This window comes from Xenopus laevis, chromosome 1L (assembly GCF_017654675.1).
Source record: "Xenopus laevis strain J_2021 chromosome 1L, Xenopus_laevis_v10.1, whole genome shotgun sequence".
In the NCBI taxonomy this organism is placed as follows: domain Eukaryota; kingdom Metazoa; phylum Chordata; class Amphibia; order Anura; family Pipidae; genus Xenopus; species Xenopus laevis.
Window position 1 is genome coordinate 137,945,864 of NC_054371.1, and position 16,873 is coordinate 137,962,736.

Sequence of the window (16,873 nt, forward strand, 5' to 3'; positions counted from 1 at the left end):
AATCAAAAAATATCAAAAAAATTCCTTTGGGATGGAAAATTGAAAATGATTTGACATCCTATAGTGAAATTTTTTACTGGCCCAGAGCTGTACCTTAACTAGATAGCAAATGCTTATAAATGTATCTACAATATATACGCACACATAAATGTAATCTACTGTACTATCATTATGCATGTAGCCTGCAGCCTCCTTTATGAAATATGTGGAAACATGGAAGTAAAAAAAAGGTTTTAATACTTTTCAAGTTATTCTGCTTTTTGCACCCCAAGACACAGCATTTTTACTGTTAGAAATGATATATAGTGATGCAAAATATGACTGATACACTTAAAAAACAACGTTCTGCGTGCTACTTTCCAGAGATATTAAAAAAACCGAAATTCATCAGATTAAGCCCATATCTATTCAATTCAACTGTAAAGTACTATTCAGTACCTTTGGAATCACAAAGGCTAATTCACAGGGTACAGAAATCTTTCCTCTGTAGTAGCAATTGATTAATACCAACTCCCCCTTGCAGCATTTTGAGACAGCACATTGGAATGCATGTAAAGATGGAAATAGAATGTCTGGCTTGGAGCTAATGCTAAGCAATTGGTTGTTAGCTATATTAGGGCATATGTAATAAAATACAGTAAGTTTGCCCAGGAGCAGTAACCCAGAGCAACCAATCAGCAGGTAGCATTTCTGGTCACCAGTTTAAAAGCAAAAATCTTATTGGTTGCTATGGGTTACTGCTCCTGGGCAAACATAGTGCCTTTTATTACATATGGTGTATTGTGGTTTATAGCCATTTTATTATGATCTGGATCCAAGACTGCCTCAACTGTAGCCTTATTCATTCTTTCTCTCAAGTGTCTGGTTGTTTTTCTACAAAATAGTAAACCACTTGGATATTTAATGGCATACAGTACATAACAATATAAGAGGTATATGTAAGTCTGTGTCTCATTTAGTAAGATTTGCCACTATGTGGATGGAAAAATGTGTCTCCCAGTATTCATGAATTGCGCATAACATTTTCCAAATTGGAGGACCCCTGTCCTTTGATGGCCCTAAAGTTCTTTTAAATTTTTATTTTGGTTTCTATCCAAATCTCATCTTTTTGTTCTCTACTTATCATAATATTATAATAATGACTTATAATATTATATATACATGCGATTCAGTGCATCTGATGACATCAGTAAGCACCATTTATAAGGATATCATTCACAGGATTTTCATGGCTCTTGAGTATTAAATATCTAATACACAAGAGCCATGAATATCCTGTTAATTATATCCTTTTAAACGGTGCTTAGTGATGTCATCAGTTATAATCAGAGATAAGTGATGTCATTTATGTCACATGACTCACTGAAACTTGTGTTTTATAATAAATAAAGTACACCCTGTTGTAAAATATGAGAATATTAGAAATCACTTTGGAGATCCATGACCTGTCACTTTGGAGATCCATGACCTGTATGAAAACACTCGTGGGTAATTTACTAACCCCCAAAAATTTGCCAGCGACGGCTTCGCTCAAAGGACAACACTTCGCCAGGCGTAGATTCGCTAGGACAGCACTAATTCACTAAAATCTGAAGTTGCATCCAGGATGCCGAGTGCTGGCGAAGTTGTGCTAGTGTTACTGCGCCAAACAAAGCGAAGTTGCGTTAGCGTTGCCTAATTTGCATATGGCCAGAAGTTAAAGTTCAATGGACGTATATGTTGCAGCAAATACATTACACAAGCCTGAGAAACCTCAATAAAAGAAAATAGAGTTGTTATAATGCCCTACACATGAGCCCAGTATATAATAAAAAAAAAAGAGTTGTTATATTACCCTACACATGAGCCCAGTGTATAGTTTATGTGCCATATGCTAGGAAATGTAGGGGGTAAGCGGTTTACCCCCAAAAAAATTTACACTCTTTTCCAGCCTATCACCCTGAAAAAAGGAAAAGACGCCAGTGTTTTTTGGGATTTAGAAAATTGTTCAATTACATTTTGAGGAAGTCCTATCTACTATATTGCACTTCGCCTGGTCTGAGGTGGCGAAGGCAAGTCTGGTGCAAGAGGTAACGTTCAGTAAAATCCGTATCTTAGTGAATTTGCGTAGTTACGTCCATTCGCCAGAGCGCAAATTCGCCAGGCGTTAGGGAGCAAAGTACCGCTAGAGTCTATCTCCTTCGCTAGCAAAGTTACACCAGCGACTGTTAGTAAATCGGCGAAGTACCGAAATGACGTAACTCTGGCAAATTTTCGCCAGCGTTAGTCACTTCGCCCTTTAGTACATTTGCCCTCCTTTTCCGGCTTCTTCTTTCTTCACGCGGCTGCGCATGCATAAAAAGTCGAAAGTTAACTAAAAAGTTAGCTTTTTCACTCTACTGTGCATACGTCTGCCCTGCAAAATTTGAAGAAAAAAGAAGCCGGAAGAGGAGCGCTCCATGGTGCTTGCTGGAATAACCCCCGGGACGGTGCAGTTTTCTGCTGATAGGAGCACCAGCCCAGGGTTTCAGGTAAGTCAATACATTCACTTGCCGGTGCCTAAACATCCCCCCAAGTGGTAAACAAATTTCCTTTTCCTTTTTACATTCATCAAATATAAAGAAATTCAGTTTGGAGTTTTCCTTTAGAAATAGCTGTTCTTTCTCCATGAATAAGGGAATGATTACCATTATGACTGCAGAATTCGTTATTGCTGATTAACTGACTAGCAAATACATGTGGGATATATTAACTTTTATTTAATACAGAATCTAGTAGATGTTTACCCTTATTTATAAAATAACCCATGTTATTGTATATTAATTGCTTATTTGATGATAAGTCCTGAGCAAGGGCTAGAATATCCAGGAATTAAACAAAGATTAGTGAAAATGTAAAATTATTTAGAGAATACACATATGATTATTTTCAGTTATGTTGAATGAGAGTAATATTATTTCTTACATGCCCTGAATCATTTGCACCACTTTCCAATGGAAAATAAATGTAATGACCATTGTTTACCTAAGTCTGAATTACAGCTCCAGGCCCATGCAGCGTGAGTGTTATGATTCCGTGAGCTGTTCTTTGTCTGCAGACATTGCACCTATAACGTGTCTGTGGAAGTATAAATTTTCACATTTGTCTGCGTTACACTTTAATTACTTGCAGGGTATTGTTAGTGCCAGTGTATTCTAGTGTGCAGCCACAATTTATAACAAAACTAAGAAAATGGAAATGAAATAAACCAAGGTCATGTAACCATGTAGAAACAAGCTTTAGTAAACTCTATATTGTATTTCTGCCATCAGTCTATTGTTCAGCATGTAGAAACCTGTAAGTCTTTATCTTTTATTATGTTGTCTTTTGTGGCTCAGACTGAAACACATTTGATATCCAGAAAGAAACACACTTGCTTACTGCGTGATGGCCCTGTGCTGATGAGGGTGCCCCTAATTGTTGACTAAGAAAGCTTAGTATGTGGTGATTCACTTTAGTGATAGTGTCTGCAACCAACAGCTTTGGCATACCTTTTGATCAAGCAAAAGGGGCTCCATCTTTCACAGCTCACTGACCTTTTAAAACGACATACTTTAGTTGGTCAGTACCACCAGAAAACTGGTTGTAATAAATATATATGAGGTAACTGCTGTTCTGTTACAGACTTTTATAAAACTCTCAGTATGCTCAGTGGGAGCTGAAGCTTGTATCAAACTGTGACAGAATAGAAGTTAGTGATTTGGCTTGCTGATATTGTTAGGGTGCCCAGTTGCCCTCCTTTGTGTATATACTTAAATAACACAGGCAATCACCTCTCCAATAGCAACACTTCACTCCATTTAGAGTGTAGTGTAGCATATAGTATCACAACTATATTTCACAATGGAATCTCTGTAAAAGATTGCAATTGTGTACTGTTGCATGTTAACGAAGATGGGGTTTAGCTATTAACTGAGAAATTAAAGAGTTGAGCAAAGAAAAGAAATCGACTGTGGAATGAGGAAATGGATAACATAAAACAGGGATTATTTTTTTTCTGTTGCAACTGTTAATTATTAATTGAAACAAATGATTTAATTTTTCAATGTGTTTCTGAACCTATATCCCATATTCTGAGCCATCTAATGTGTTCAGTATTAAAGGACGTTGCATTCATTTATCAGACGTATGCACAGCTGCTGTACGTAAAAATTTTAGCATTTCATTGTTTCCATACAGCATAATTATGAGCTGAGATGCACATGGTGGAATAAGAGCACATCTACTATATTTTAGTTTCCTAAATATTGTTCAAACAAGTTTAAATATAGGCTGATTAAAGGCCTGTATCAGCAAATGATTCCTTAAAGGTGTCTATTTCTTAAGGCATCCTTTTTTTATATAATATGACATATGTTAAAACAACTGTGGTTTTGTGCTTTTTCCATAATTAAGGACCCTAAAAGTGGCACTTGTGACCACTGTTACAGATCAATAGCTGGAATCTCTGCTTTAAATTTGATAAAAGTGTCCCCATTTTGATCTGTCATTTTGTGAGTGGAAAAAATATTGGATGTATAGGTCAGTTTTAATGTACGTGATGAACTGTATGTGCATATTTTGAGAGTAGTTTTTTATTGTGAGTACAGGTATGGGATCACTTATCTCTCATCCAGAAAGCTCTGAATCAGTTTCGGACTGGCCCACCGGGATACTAGGAAAACTCCCGGTGGGCCTAGGTGTCAGTGGGCTTCATGCTGCTAAACATTTGGCCTATTTCCTGGCCATTCTCTGTTTTTTTATGAGAACAAAGTGGCTAAATAGATGGAATAATAGATTATAGTATGTAAAGAAAAGAGACTGGGAGAATAGAGGTTGAGTGAGGAGAGGAAGAATAATATACTCAGAGTGGGCCCCTGGTCTAAATTTTCTTTGCGGGCCCCTGGTCTAAGGTATTTGGGTGGGCCCCTGGTGTCCCAGTCTGACACTGCTCCGAATTACAGGAAGATGATCTCCCATAGACTCAATTTGTATCACATAATTCCAATGTTAAAAATAACTACCTTGTACATGATTTTAACTAAGATGTAAGTAATCCTTATTGGAGACATATTGTCAACTTGGAAGGATCAGCCATACTTTGCGACACTTCGTCAGACATTTATTTGCACCGCATACGCTAATTCATCAAAATTCGAATTTACGTCTCGGCAGACTCAGCAGACAGCCAAACTTCATCAACGCGAGTATTTCATAGCAAACTTTTGCTAAAATTAATTTCTGCCTGCTTATAGGTCATATATGTGTCTTTATTAGAGATGTTGGTGAAATTGGTTGAACTGGCCACTTATTATTAAAAATGTCCAAGGAAGCAAAATAAAGAGTCCACCCTAAAACAAATGTGGCATGACCTTCAAATGGTTAAAAAAAAATTAAAATTTTTAAACATAATCCCACTATAAAATATGAAAAAATGCCAGCGTTTTAACATTTTGTATGACTTTTCGTCAAACAGGACATGGTGTCACTGACATAAGATTGAGGAGGATGTAGCTTTATCTAATCAGTTCACCAGGTATACCCTGGTGAAGCAGACTCTGGCGAAAGGGGTAATGTAATGGAAAAATCACACTTTCATGAGTAATGATCGTTACGAGTGCAAATTCGCCTGGGGAAAGGGCAAAACTTAGTTAGCGATGTACTTTTTCACTAGCGAATTGTCCTCTACGTCTGTTAGTAAATTGGAGATGTCCCTATGGATTGGATTTCTGGTGAATTTTGGCTAGCGAAGCGCACTTCACTCTAGTAAATTTGTCCAATTATGTGTGTAAACAAGAATGTGCCAGTACATTATACTATTTTAAATATAGAAGGGAAAAAAATTGTGTTTCGGTTTTATTTATTCAAAATTTCTGCAAAAATCCTTCTAGACCTGCTCATCTGTTCCACTTCCTGCCGCCTCCTTTCGCAGCAGAACATTATTATATTCATTATTACCAACAAGACTAGGGATTTTTTACTTGACCTATATGTCTCCTTTAATGGACGCAAAACAATTCTATTGGGTTTATTTATTTAAATAATTTTAGTAGACTTAAATTATGGAGATCCAAATTAGGAAAAGACTCCTGGAATTTTTTAGCACAAATATGCACATGTCACTTTAGGTTATCTTTAGTATAGTACTAAGGAAAATTAAAGGTATGGGCACAAAAACGGGAGATGTTGAAGGAGATATTGAAGGTAAAGGTCCCCATAGATGCAAAGATTATAGCGAAATCCGACCAATCCGTCAAATTATTGTGAAGTTAGTGGGATTCAAACGATCGTGCATCTTACGATTTTACGTCCGACATCTGTCAGAAAATTGATCGGCCAGTTTAAAACATCTTTATCAGTCCCAGTGCAATCTATCTATGTTTGCAGGGCCAAGCAGGCAGCTACCCTTCAGTTTTCCTGGCAATATCGCCTGAAATGGTCTTTTTAGTTGATGGACACATCGTACATTTAAACGATAGTTTCGAAATAATGGAGGTCTCACGATAACAAAAAGATCTTTTAAAGATCTTTACATCTATGGCCAGTGTAACTCTGTTTTGCACAAATTGTATAGGTACAATTTTTAATTTCTGTAAATGACCAGCCTGGTATTCACAAAAAGTATGAAGTTAGGAATCATAATCTTTTTTCTGGCTGATGCTAAAACCTGTAATTACTGGGTTGTATTGCTATGTATTTATTGTAAATGTTTTTAAAAATGTCTTATTATTTTATTGAGGAGTTCTGGTGGAACGTTATTTTAATTCGCTGTAACAAAGTTATGGTTTGTATTGACAATAAAGTATCCTTGTATCCTTGTATTTTAATTTAATCCAGATTTAGTGACATATCCAAAATGCACTGGTATTTGTAATATAACATAACAGTACATTTTCTGTTCATTTGTGTTATGCCAGTAAACTGGGTGTTGCTTTTGCCTTTATCCTCCATGTCTCTCCCATCCCCAATGGTATTTCCACAGAATACACATAGGTCATTTTAGGTGTCAATAAAAATGAAGTCGCAAAGTATAACGTTTTAACAGTTGTGTTTAGCCTAAAATAAACAATATTATTTCTGTCTACTTGATTCTAGTATTTTCCTCATGAGATTTTTATGATGGCTGGAATAGCCAGGAATGAGTTTAAAAACATATAGATATATCTTTCACTGTACTATGCAGAGAGAAAACACTTTGTGAGGTTTAGCCCTTTATCTCTATCACTAGCGGGCATTTTTATGGAACCCATTGCTTGCTTTTTATTGATATACAGCTGTCTACAACAGAATGGATGCTGAGTTACTAATCTCTGTAGCTAATCGGTGATGTTGTAAGATATTGTTATTGTGCCCAGATGTCCTCATCTATCCCACATAATTAGACCTCATATCTGACTGCAGTGCAAGTCAGTGGAAATGAATACTCTCTCACAACACAGTCTTGCAAATTAAGAAATAAGGAGGGAGAGGCCTATTTATTAAAGGTCAGATTTTAGTGGTTTTAAAGGTTCTTTAAACCACCATTAAACTCTATTTCTCTAAAACCACGAATGCCAAGTTATTAAAAGATCCGACTATAAAAAGTTCAAACAAAAAACACACAGAATGATGTGCTAAAAAATACAAATACCTCTAGCACCTGTAAACATTAAAAAAAATCTGAAAACCTCTAAATATCTGGAAGGCTTAACGTTACAATAACACCAAAAATTTAAATGTTTTAAAGGAATGACAATATAATGTAGTGTTGCCCTGGTGTGTTTGCTTCACGAACACAACTATATATTTATATAAACAAGCTGCTGTGTAGCCATCGGGGCAGCCATTCAAGCATAGGATACACAGTAGATAACAGATATGTGCAGAAGAATCTCATTGTATACAGCAGAGCTAATCTATTATCTCCTGTATATCCTGTACCTTTTCTCCTCTTTCAGCTTTAAATGGCTGCCCCCATTGCTACACAATAGCTTGTTTATATAAACTATAGTAGTGTTTCTGAATCAATCACACCAATTATATGCATATGTTCATTACTTTAAAGCACTTTCATTTTTAGTGTTACTGTTCCTTTAAAAAAAGTCCAATAGGATCACCACATCTCCTATTCACTTCAACAGATTATACTTGGCACAGTTTTGTATTTGAGTTTTTAGTGGTTTTTACACATGATAAATCTCAAGTTTTTAGAGATTTACAGAAATTTAACAAACAAAAGTTTTTTAGAGAAAAAATGCAATTTGTGAAAAAAAAATAGAAATCCAGATTTTGGTAAATCGGCCACTCAGAGTACTCATTTACAAGAGCACTGTAAAGTGCAAAAAACGGTGCATTGGTAAAATAAGTATAATGATTTAGATACAGTATTTCTGAATTGCTCTAAAGTGATACAATTACATTCATATCAAATATTCCAATTGTGTTGATTTCATAAGAACAAACACAGCAGATTTGTTTAACCTTCCCTCCTTAACCTTCCCTAGCCCATCAATACCAACAGTTGTCTGGATTCTGACTCTTTGGGACATACTGTAGATATATAGGTATTTTTTTTAAAGAACCGCATTGAAGATCCTAAACTTTGCACATACTTAGAAACCTGTGTAATGATTTTACGCTGATGTGTAAAAATTCAGGCATAAACAATCATTTATGTCACTTTACACAACAGATTTTTTGCTACCTGAATTTTTCAATTTTTATCACCATACCCTTCCGTACTGGGGGACTTAGCTTGGAGCAGCTTAGAGCAATAGAGGTTTGTCTGGGGCATTGGTTTTAGCAACACTGACAGGATTCCAATATTTGATAAGAACATATCATTATTCCTTATCTGCAAAAAATATAGACTGTGAAGTTCAGAGGCACAGCTTTTTAGTTTTAAAAGTAAAAGGAAAGTGAGTAAAACGCCTAAAGAAATAACTTTTATCTCCTGCATTCAACTGTTGTGCCTCTGGTGTGAAAAAATTAACAGAAGTGTAACGATCCTTGGAAGATTATTATCCATTACAAAGATCTGTTGTGTTTTGGAAAAAGTGTTTGTTTGTGAAAGCATGGTAACCATCGGAAGAGAAAAGCTGCCAAGCTCTATAGAAGAGGAGAGTAAATTCCACTGAGGCATTTGCTGTGTAATAGGGCAGATAATATTTCCACTGAACTCTTTTCAGAATTTAAATTGCATGTGGCACACTTTGTGCCGCTGTACTTGTAGGTACAATAAGGATTTGTGCCCCACTATCCAGTACAGAATGCAACTTCAGTGCTGCATTCACAAAGAAAATATATTATTAGGGATATCATGCAATTCTATACTGCAGAGTTGTGACCACATATAGCTCTGGCTTAAGTTATGGATTGTTTCTAAGCCGCAATAATAGATATTTTTTTTTAAAAAAATACACATAGGAGCCCATTTACTTAGTTCGAGTGAAGGAATAGAATAAAAAAAACTTTGAATTTCGAATGTTTTTTTTGGCTACTTCGACCATCCAATTGGCTACTTCAACCTTCGACTTCGAATCGAACGATTCAAACTAAAAATCGTTCGACTATTCGACCATTCGATAGTCGAAGTACTGTCTTTTTAAAAAAAACTTCGACCCCCTACTTCGCCACCTAAAACCTACCGAGGTGCCATGTTAGCCTATGGGGAAGGTCCCCATTCGACCTTATGTAAATCTGCCCCTTATTGTTTATTTTGAAGAAGAAAAAAACAATGGTATTTTATTTGATATAGTAAAAAATAAAGAAAAGTAAACTGAAAGCACTTTTAGTTTACACTAGAATACCAACTCTAAATTATGGGAGTAGAGGAAAGTAGTCAATGGATTGCACTTCTACCATGGGGTTTTGAGTTCCATTCTGGCTTGGGTGATAACTGCAAGTAGTTTGTATGTTTGCTCCTTGTCTGTGTAGGTTTCCCCCTGCACTCTGGAAGGTTAACTGGCTCCTGATAAAATTTACCCTATAATGTGCCAATGCGATAGGGACCTTAAATGGTAAGTCCCACTGGTGCAGGGAATATACAATTCTGTAAAACTCTATATAAATGCCTCATTATCGTTTGCAGTTAAGCTTCTCTATATAATGATCTCCACTTCATTTGTAAATGAGTGGAGGTATGCTGTGTCCATGGCATATACAAAACTAGCTGTTTGTCATTAAACTAAATATTATACAGTAGCTGTGGTACATCTGGTACACAGAGTGCACAAGTAAAACTTTATATTTTAGGAAAAAAGTATGTATCTGGCGTCTGCCTAATTTGTACTAATTGCCTTCTACAAATAGGATCCATTGTTGTACCCCATGAGGTTAGTTGTAGTGCAATGCTACATATTTCCTTAATCCTGGATGACAGAATATGGTAAATGAAAATGATGTTGTTTTGCTTGTTTCTATACTGTTGTTTTCATCTTTACATATGCTATAACGATTAACCCACCTCATATTGGCCCTGTGCATACAAAAATTGCAGTTAAAATTTATAGTTAACTGAATTTAGGCATTTTCATGACTGCTACTTTTGATAAAAACACCCTAGTGATCCATAATTTATTTAAATCATTAATTTATCTATAAATCCCCTGTCTTACATCACTTATTTGTGTTTTCAGGAAATCTTGGCTTTGGGCCACAGAGCAAGACTTCAGGGAAGGGCAGCTACAACAATCTCATGGTCACCAGCAGCCCCATGATGGTTCAAAGATTGGGTCCTATTTCACCTCCTGCCAACCAGGCTGCAACAGCATGCAACCAGATTGGTCCCAGTCTACAGAGGACATTTAATCTACAGCACTTAGCCATACCACCATCTGATACAAGGTATTTATCAAATGTTTTATGTTTTTCAATCTTTAAAATATAAAAAATTCTTACGGTGCTGCTTATTTCTACAACAAAAGTGAATATATATTTATCTTATAAATATTCTGTAAATATATACTTATAAATAGTGCTTAGTGATGTCATCAGCACCTTGGAGTTCCATTACCTGTATAAAAGCAGTAGGCATTGAGCCTTTATATGGTCATCGAACACCTTGTGACTTATAACACTGTTGTATGTTACAATAGGGGGTATATATATATATTTATTTATTTAGAAACAACCTAACATTTGGCACCCCAAGTGCAAGACGACTTTCCTTCTCCTTTATGAAATGCTTTATTTCTAAGTAAACTGTTCCCAAATGCATCCATTGTGAATTTTTCAAAAACAAATATATTACTTAAATATATTGAGGGTTTTTTTTTTGCATAGATCCACTGATAGGGACTGAATCGTCATAAATTATTATTATTTCAAAATCTTATAGTTTTACTTGCAAGGGAGTTTTCTTTTACATTTCATCCACATATTTTGATGTGCATTTTCTGTCCACCCACTATTATTGTTAGTGTTATTGGTTTGAGACCTGTCGACTTTGATTAATCTGTCCCATTTTTGAACTTCTTGTTTAGTATACTCAGAACATTTATATCATAGAAATCAAGCAGGTAAAAATATTTAATATTTAATACTTTTGTTGCTAGGTTTAATGCAGTGGCAGAATATTTAGCTTTAGAGGTTGCGTTTCTTAGCTTCTTTCTATACTTGAAACATTGTGGTCTTTTATGAACTTTGCTAGATAATAAATCATGCATATCGGTAAAGGAAGGAATCTCATATGAAATGTTCATTTTTATTTTGTACATCCCTTTCAACTAAAGTAAGTAAGTATCCTGTAAATCCAGGTGCAAAGTAACTCAAACTCATAATCTCAGTGTTTCCTTCTAGTTCACCCCATTCATAACCTTGACCAAAAGACACATATGCTGCTTTCGTGGAACTGTCCTTATAATTCACAAATTTGCCATGGTTTACCAGGGATTACCTTAGATCAGTCTTCTGCTTGTAGAAATATGAAAATTGTGTGCAGTGTTGTTACAAAAAATTACTGGCCCCACAGTAAGAATTCCTCGCCTATCCCCTAAAACTTAAGGAAGATGATCAGCTTCACATACACTCATATATTAAAATTGCATATCAGTGCAGCTCCCCACCTTCCATCCACCTTCAATCCACTGGGCCTGCTTGCCCCTATTGTTATGCTTGGCAACTTTGCCACAACTCTATGCCAGGTGAGTAATGGAAAACCAAATATTTAATCATTAAAAATGTGTGTCAGTATTAGACATTAAAGTAATTTTACTATACATCCGTTTGTGCCTACTGTTGCTTGTTTGTAATATAGTAAAGTCCCTATTTTCCCTTGGCTGTTCAGATTTGTTAATTAGTGAGTAAAATAAACAATACAGCACTCATATTGGACCCTGATTTTGAGCTCACGCTCAAGACATTATAGAATGAATGAATTAATCCGTTCTTATTGCATGTATTTGTTCCTTTTATTCTGGTGTTAGTTTTAAGCATGTTAGAACTATACTGTTGTAACAATATTCAAGCAACTATTTGGGAAACAAATTATCAGTTAATCATTTCCCTGCCCTGCCTGGAAGTGATGATCAGTGGCTCCATTAGTAATCCAACTAACAAATGTAATATTTAATAAGGTAACATTTAATAAAAAAATTGGAAGATTATGTATTATAAGGAGGACATGTAACATTGCCCCTGGTATGCTGTATTTCTTTTGTTAAGCACTGCATGAAATTAAAAAGTATCCATCAGGCATGAGTCAGTGGAAGCAATTCTGTTCCGCCACATGCTCTGAGACATAATAATTATATATTATTGTTGTGTTTCAAAATTATATTCTAGTTTCCTTACTCTAGGTGCTCTTCACAGTGCAGTAATGGACTGTTAATAAAGGTTCAGAGAAACAGAATATATTAGTAGAATTTATGTAATTAATATAATCAGCAGCCTCAAAACCATTTGCATTACCTTTGTCAGCATGTTGCAGCACCTTTTCTGTGAAAACCAAACACATGGACTTGCCTCATTCAACAACCGCAATTGCTGCAGTTCTGCTGCATCTGGATTACTGTTGTGTGAAAATGTATCCCTTTTTGTCTTATCCCTTTTGTTATGTGACTCGTATGGACATAGTGGAGCTCATTCAATAAAACTATACAAATTTGCCCCATTGAAGTTAACTATACCACTAACCAACTTTCAGGTACAACCACAGGAGTGTGATTGTCAGATAGGAGCCTATGTGCTTGGTAACCTGTCGTACATATGTTAGATTTGACAAACCAGGAGTAAATTGTGTTCAATAAATGATTTAAAGAGAGAATAAAATAAATAGAGATGAGTAAATGGTAGGCTGAAAGACTGAAGGAAAAGCCCATATAACAGATCAGATGTCACAACAGGCAGCAAGCTGATGTCAAGTTCTTTAGGCCATTGCCAGTTAAGCTCCAACCCACAAAAAACAGTTATGCATAAACCATGGCCATTGCAAAGATCATGGCATAATGACAAGTTAAAATGTGTTGGTAGCCCTTTTAGATTTTTCAAAATTCTTTTAGATTTATTGTTTTTACTCTATATTTACAGTGAAATACAAGACAGGATGATACATTTAAGGCAATGCTACAGATAAAACACCATCTGCCTGACAACATATTGATAAGTAACCCCCTTAATGTAAAATTCAGATGTGCAGCAACTTTCATTCGTTGGTGTTATAGTGTATCTCCTGATTGAGTTAAAGATTGCATTATAGACCTTCTGTATAGTACAATGATTAATTTTACTAGACATCCATTATTAGCAGCTAACAAAGCATAACATCACCCATTGTGTAGAAATGTTCTCTGTGCCATTTTTTAAATTTAATATGTATTGTAATTCATGAGAATCTAGCACTGTATAATGTAACCAAACAATGTATAATTCAATTGGCAAACAAAACATGTTTTAACTCTGACAGATTTATAACACTTAAAAATAATCTCTTAAATATATATTCTTTTTTTCTAGATCTCTTATGTCTCGTGAGTCTCTCGCCTCCACCACTTTAAGCTTAACCGAGAGTCATTCAACAATGAGTGTAAAACAAGAATGGTCTCATGGTTACAGGATCCTTCCATCAAATCATGGTTCCCAGAACAGTAATGATCCTGGAGATATTCTTAGTATTCCCCCAGGAACATCTATGTCCAGTAACAGTGTCACAAACTCATTGCCCTCTTATCTTTTTGGCTTGGAGAACAACTCTTCTCCTTATCCCAGTCCCAGACATTCTTCCAACAGGTCCCATTCAGCACGATCGAAAAAAAGAGCACTTTCTCTCTCTCCACTGTCTGATGGTATTGGTATTGACTTCAATACAATAATTCGCACTTCTCCAACATCTTTAGTTGCTTACATCAATGGTTCAAGGGCCTCTCCAGCAAACATTTCCCCCCAACCTGAAGTGTATGGACACTTCTTGGGTGTGAGAGGTAGTTGTATTCCTCCATCATGTGCTGGATCAAATTCTCAGAGAAGTCTTCTTGCCACCACTGACAACATCTCACTCCCTGAGAATGTTACTACAGAATATCAGCGTATGCAACAGCTGGAACAAAATAATTTGCAGTCTGATCCCATGAACAACATGGTGGTTAGGCATGGCATTGGTGTTACTGACAGCCAGTCAATGGGTGTCTTAAAAAGTGAAAGAGTGGAGGACTATTCAGGAGGCATGGCTACTCAGACTCCTCTTCCAGCTCTCCCTTCTCATCAAGGCCCTCCTCCTCCTTACCATGCCCATCAGCACATGCATCAACATGACCTCCTAAATCAGTCCCACCGACTTTCCCTTCCACCGACTGATCCGGTGCCTTTGCTAGAAGAGGAGGGTGAGATTGATGATTTCAATGGTAAGCACTGTTGCAGATGGATTGATTGTAGTGCAATGTATGAACAACAGGAGGAACTTGTACGGCACATAGAGAAAGTTCACATAGATCAGAGAAAAGGTGAAGACTTTGCCTGTTTTTGGGCTGGATGCCCTAGAAGATACAAGCCCTTTAATGCCCGATATAAACTTCTCATTCACATGCGTGTCCACTCAGGGGAGAAACCAAACAAGTGTACGGTAAGTTTTAGAAATGCACAAATTAATGTGGCCATTTTAATTGTATTGATCATTTTGTGACAAGTCAAATGAGGTTTTTATTTAGGATATTTAGAATAAGATGTTTAATATTTTAACTTCGCAATAGAGTTATCATTTTTTGCTGTGATATGAACTGACATTTTTAAGATGATTTTAATGAGAGCGTATTTAAGTAACATTAAAAAATGTTTGCATTAGTTTTTACATATTGTATAGGTTTGATTGCCATGGGTTTTTTATTTTTTACTTTACAGTAGCATGTGTGCTGTGATGTTCTAGTCTTTTGATGCAGAGTGGATGGTATGGAAGTTTTGCATTGCAGGTGCCCTGAGTCTTTTTCTAACTAGACTCTGTCTACATGGAGTTCAGATATTCTCCCTGCAAGTGGGGCCCACATATGCACCAGGAATTTTACAGTTTAATCAGAAGTTGATCGGCAAAAAAATACTTGCCTGTCTGGCCGCATTACACAGAGTGCTTTAGTCCCTTATAAATATAATTTTCTGCTGACACACTGATGTGAGAAATGAACAGCCAGCCACCCGTCCAGTCATTGTTTTCATTTATATAAATGCTATAGCATAGTGTCGCCAGGAGTACAGAAGCCTATAAGTGAAAGCTATAAAAAATAGTCAATTAAAAATGAGATACAAAACTTCAGCAACTTTTAGGTATCGTGATATTGTGAAATATAAAGCTTAGTTAAGACATAGAAGTGGAAGTAGTTTTACTGTAAAAAGAGTGCTTTATACACATACATATCTTGTAACTTCTGTGGCTGAGGTAGTAAAGGTTTGACTCAAAAGTCTTGCTCAATTAGGCTGTGTTCCAACCCTACGTATAGATAATGGCTAGCCATAGCATCTTTATAAAATGTTGTGAATTGTTGTCCAATTGAAAGAAGAGATGTCTGCCTGGTTTTCATAATACCTGTCCAGTCTTCAAATATTTAGCAGTTCATTCTACGATTTTCTTTTCTTGCAAACTGTAGGTAGATCAAAAATATACATTTTCCCTTTCATCTGATATGCTTGGTATGATTAAATAAATAAAGTCCTCTATAATATCATCTTCATCTGTCAGAAGTGAAAATTATGCAGCTTTAACAACATCTGGTAAATATCAAATGCATCAGGACTTCATAACCCATGAGACTTAAGGGTCTCTCAAACACATAAGACACATGACGAAAAACGAAGAGGAGATGAAGCTCAGTGAAAAGCGTGTGATTGACAGTCACTCAAGAATCATGAAGGCAGCAGTGAAATCCTCTCCAGATGTGACTGTGATGGCCCTGGAAAAAGAATACCTGCCAAAAAAATCCAAACACGTACCTCAAACTTAATTTAGCAGTGGGGTGTATGCTACAATGTTTTCACTTTCGCTGCCCAGGAGAACATATTGAGTTTTATGTTTAAAGAAGCTTGCTGTGCTAGCTGCTTGTAGTTGTTTAAATTAGTAGCAGATTGTGATAAATGTTTCATTGCAATTTGTTTTTAGAAATACTAAGGGCGTTCCAGCTTAAACATTAAGTTACAAGCAGCCTTTGCATAACTGACTGTTAATTTTGCTCTTCAAGCCTGGAATTTTAGATCCCTCTTGTATGAGCAAAGTAGTTTGTCAGATTTTGTTGGATGACAAAATTTGATGACTTGTTTTGCATACATTTCTGCCTGCTAATTTACACAGCCAACAGTCAAAACAGAAATGTGCAGAGTTGTAACTTTAAATTCAATCCATTCAAACTTTTGGTACTGCACATACATGCAAACAGAATAATGTAACCCCCTGGAAATGATCATACATGTCATGCATGTCATG

At 36.0% G+C, this 16,873-nt stretch overlaps 1 protein-coding gene across 1 annotated transcript in view; it reads left to right on the top strand.

Annotated features, from left to right (window-relative positions):
• glis3.L (GLIS family zinc finger 3 L homeolog) overlaps positions 1–16,873 on the top strand; it is a 216,129-nt gene that overhangs the window by 41,902 nt on the left and 157,354 nt on the right. Inside the window, exons 3-4 of the mRNA XM_018258381.2 lie at positions 10,614–10,821; positions 13,930–15,031. Of these exons, the coding sequence (XP_018113870.1) occupies positions 10,614–10,821; positions 13,930–15,031 (1,310 nt within the window). The remainder of the gene's footprint in view (positions 1–10,613; positions 10,822–13,929; positions 15,032–16,873) is intronic.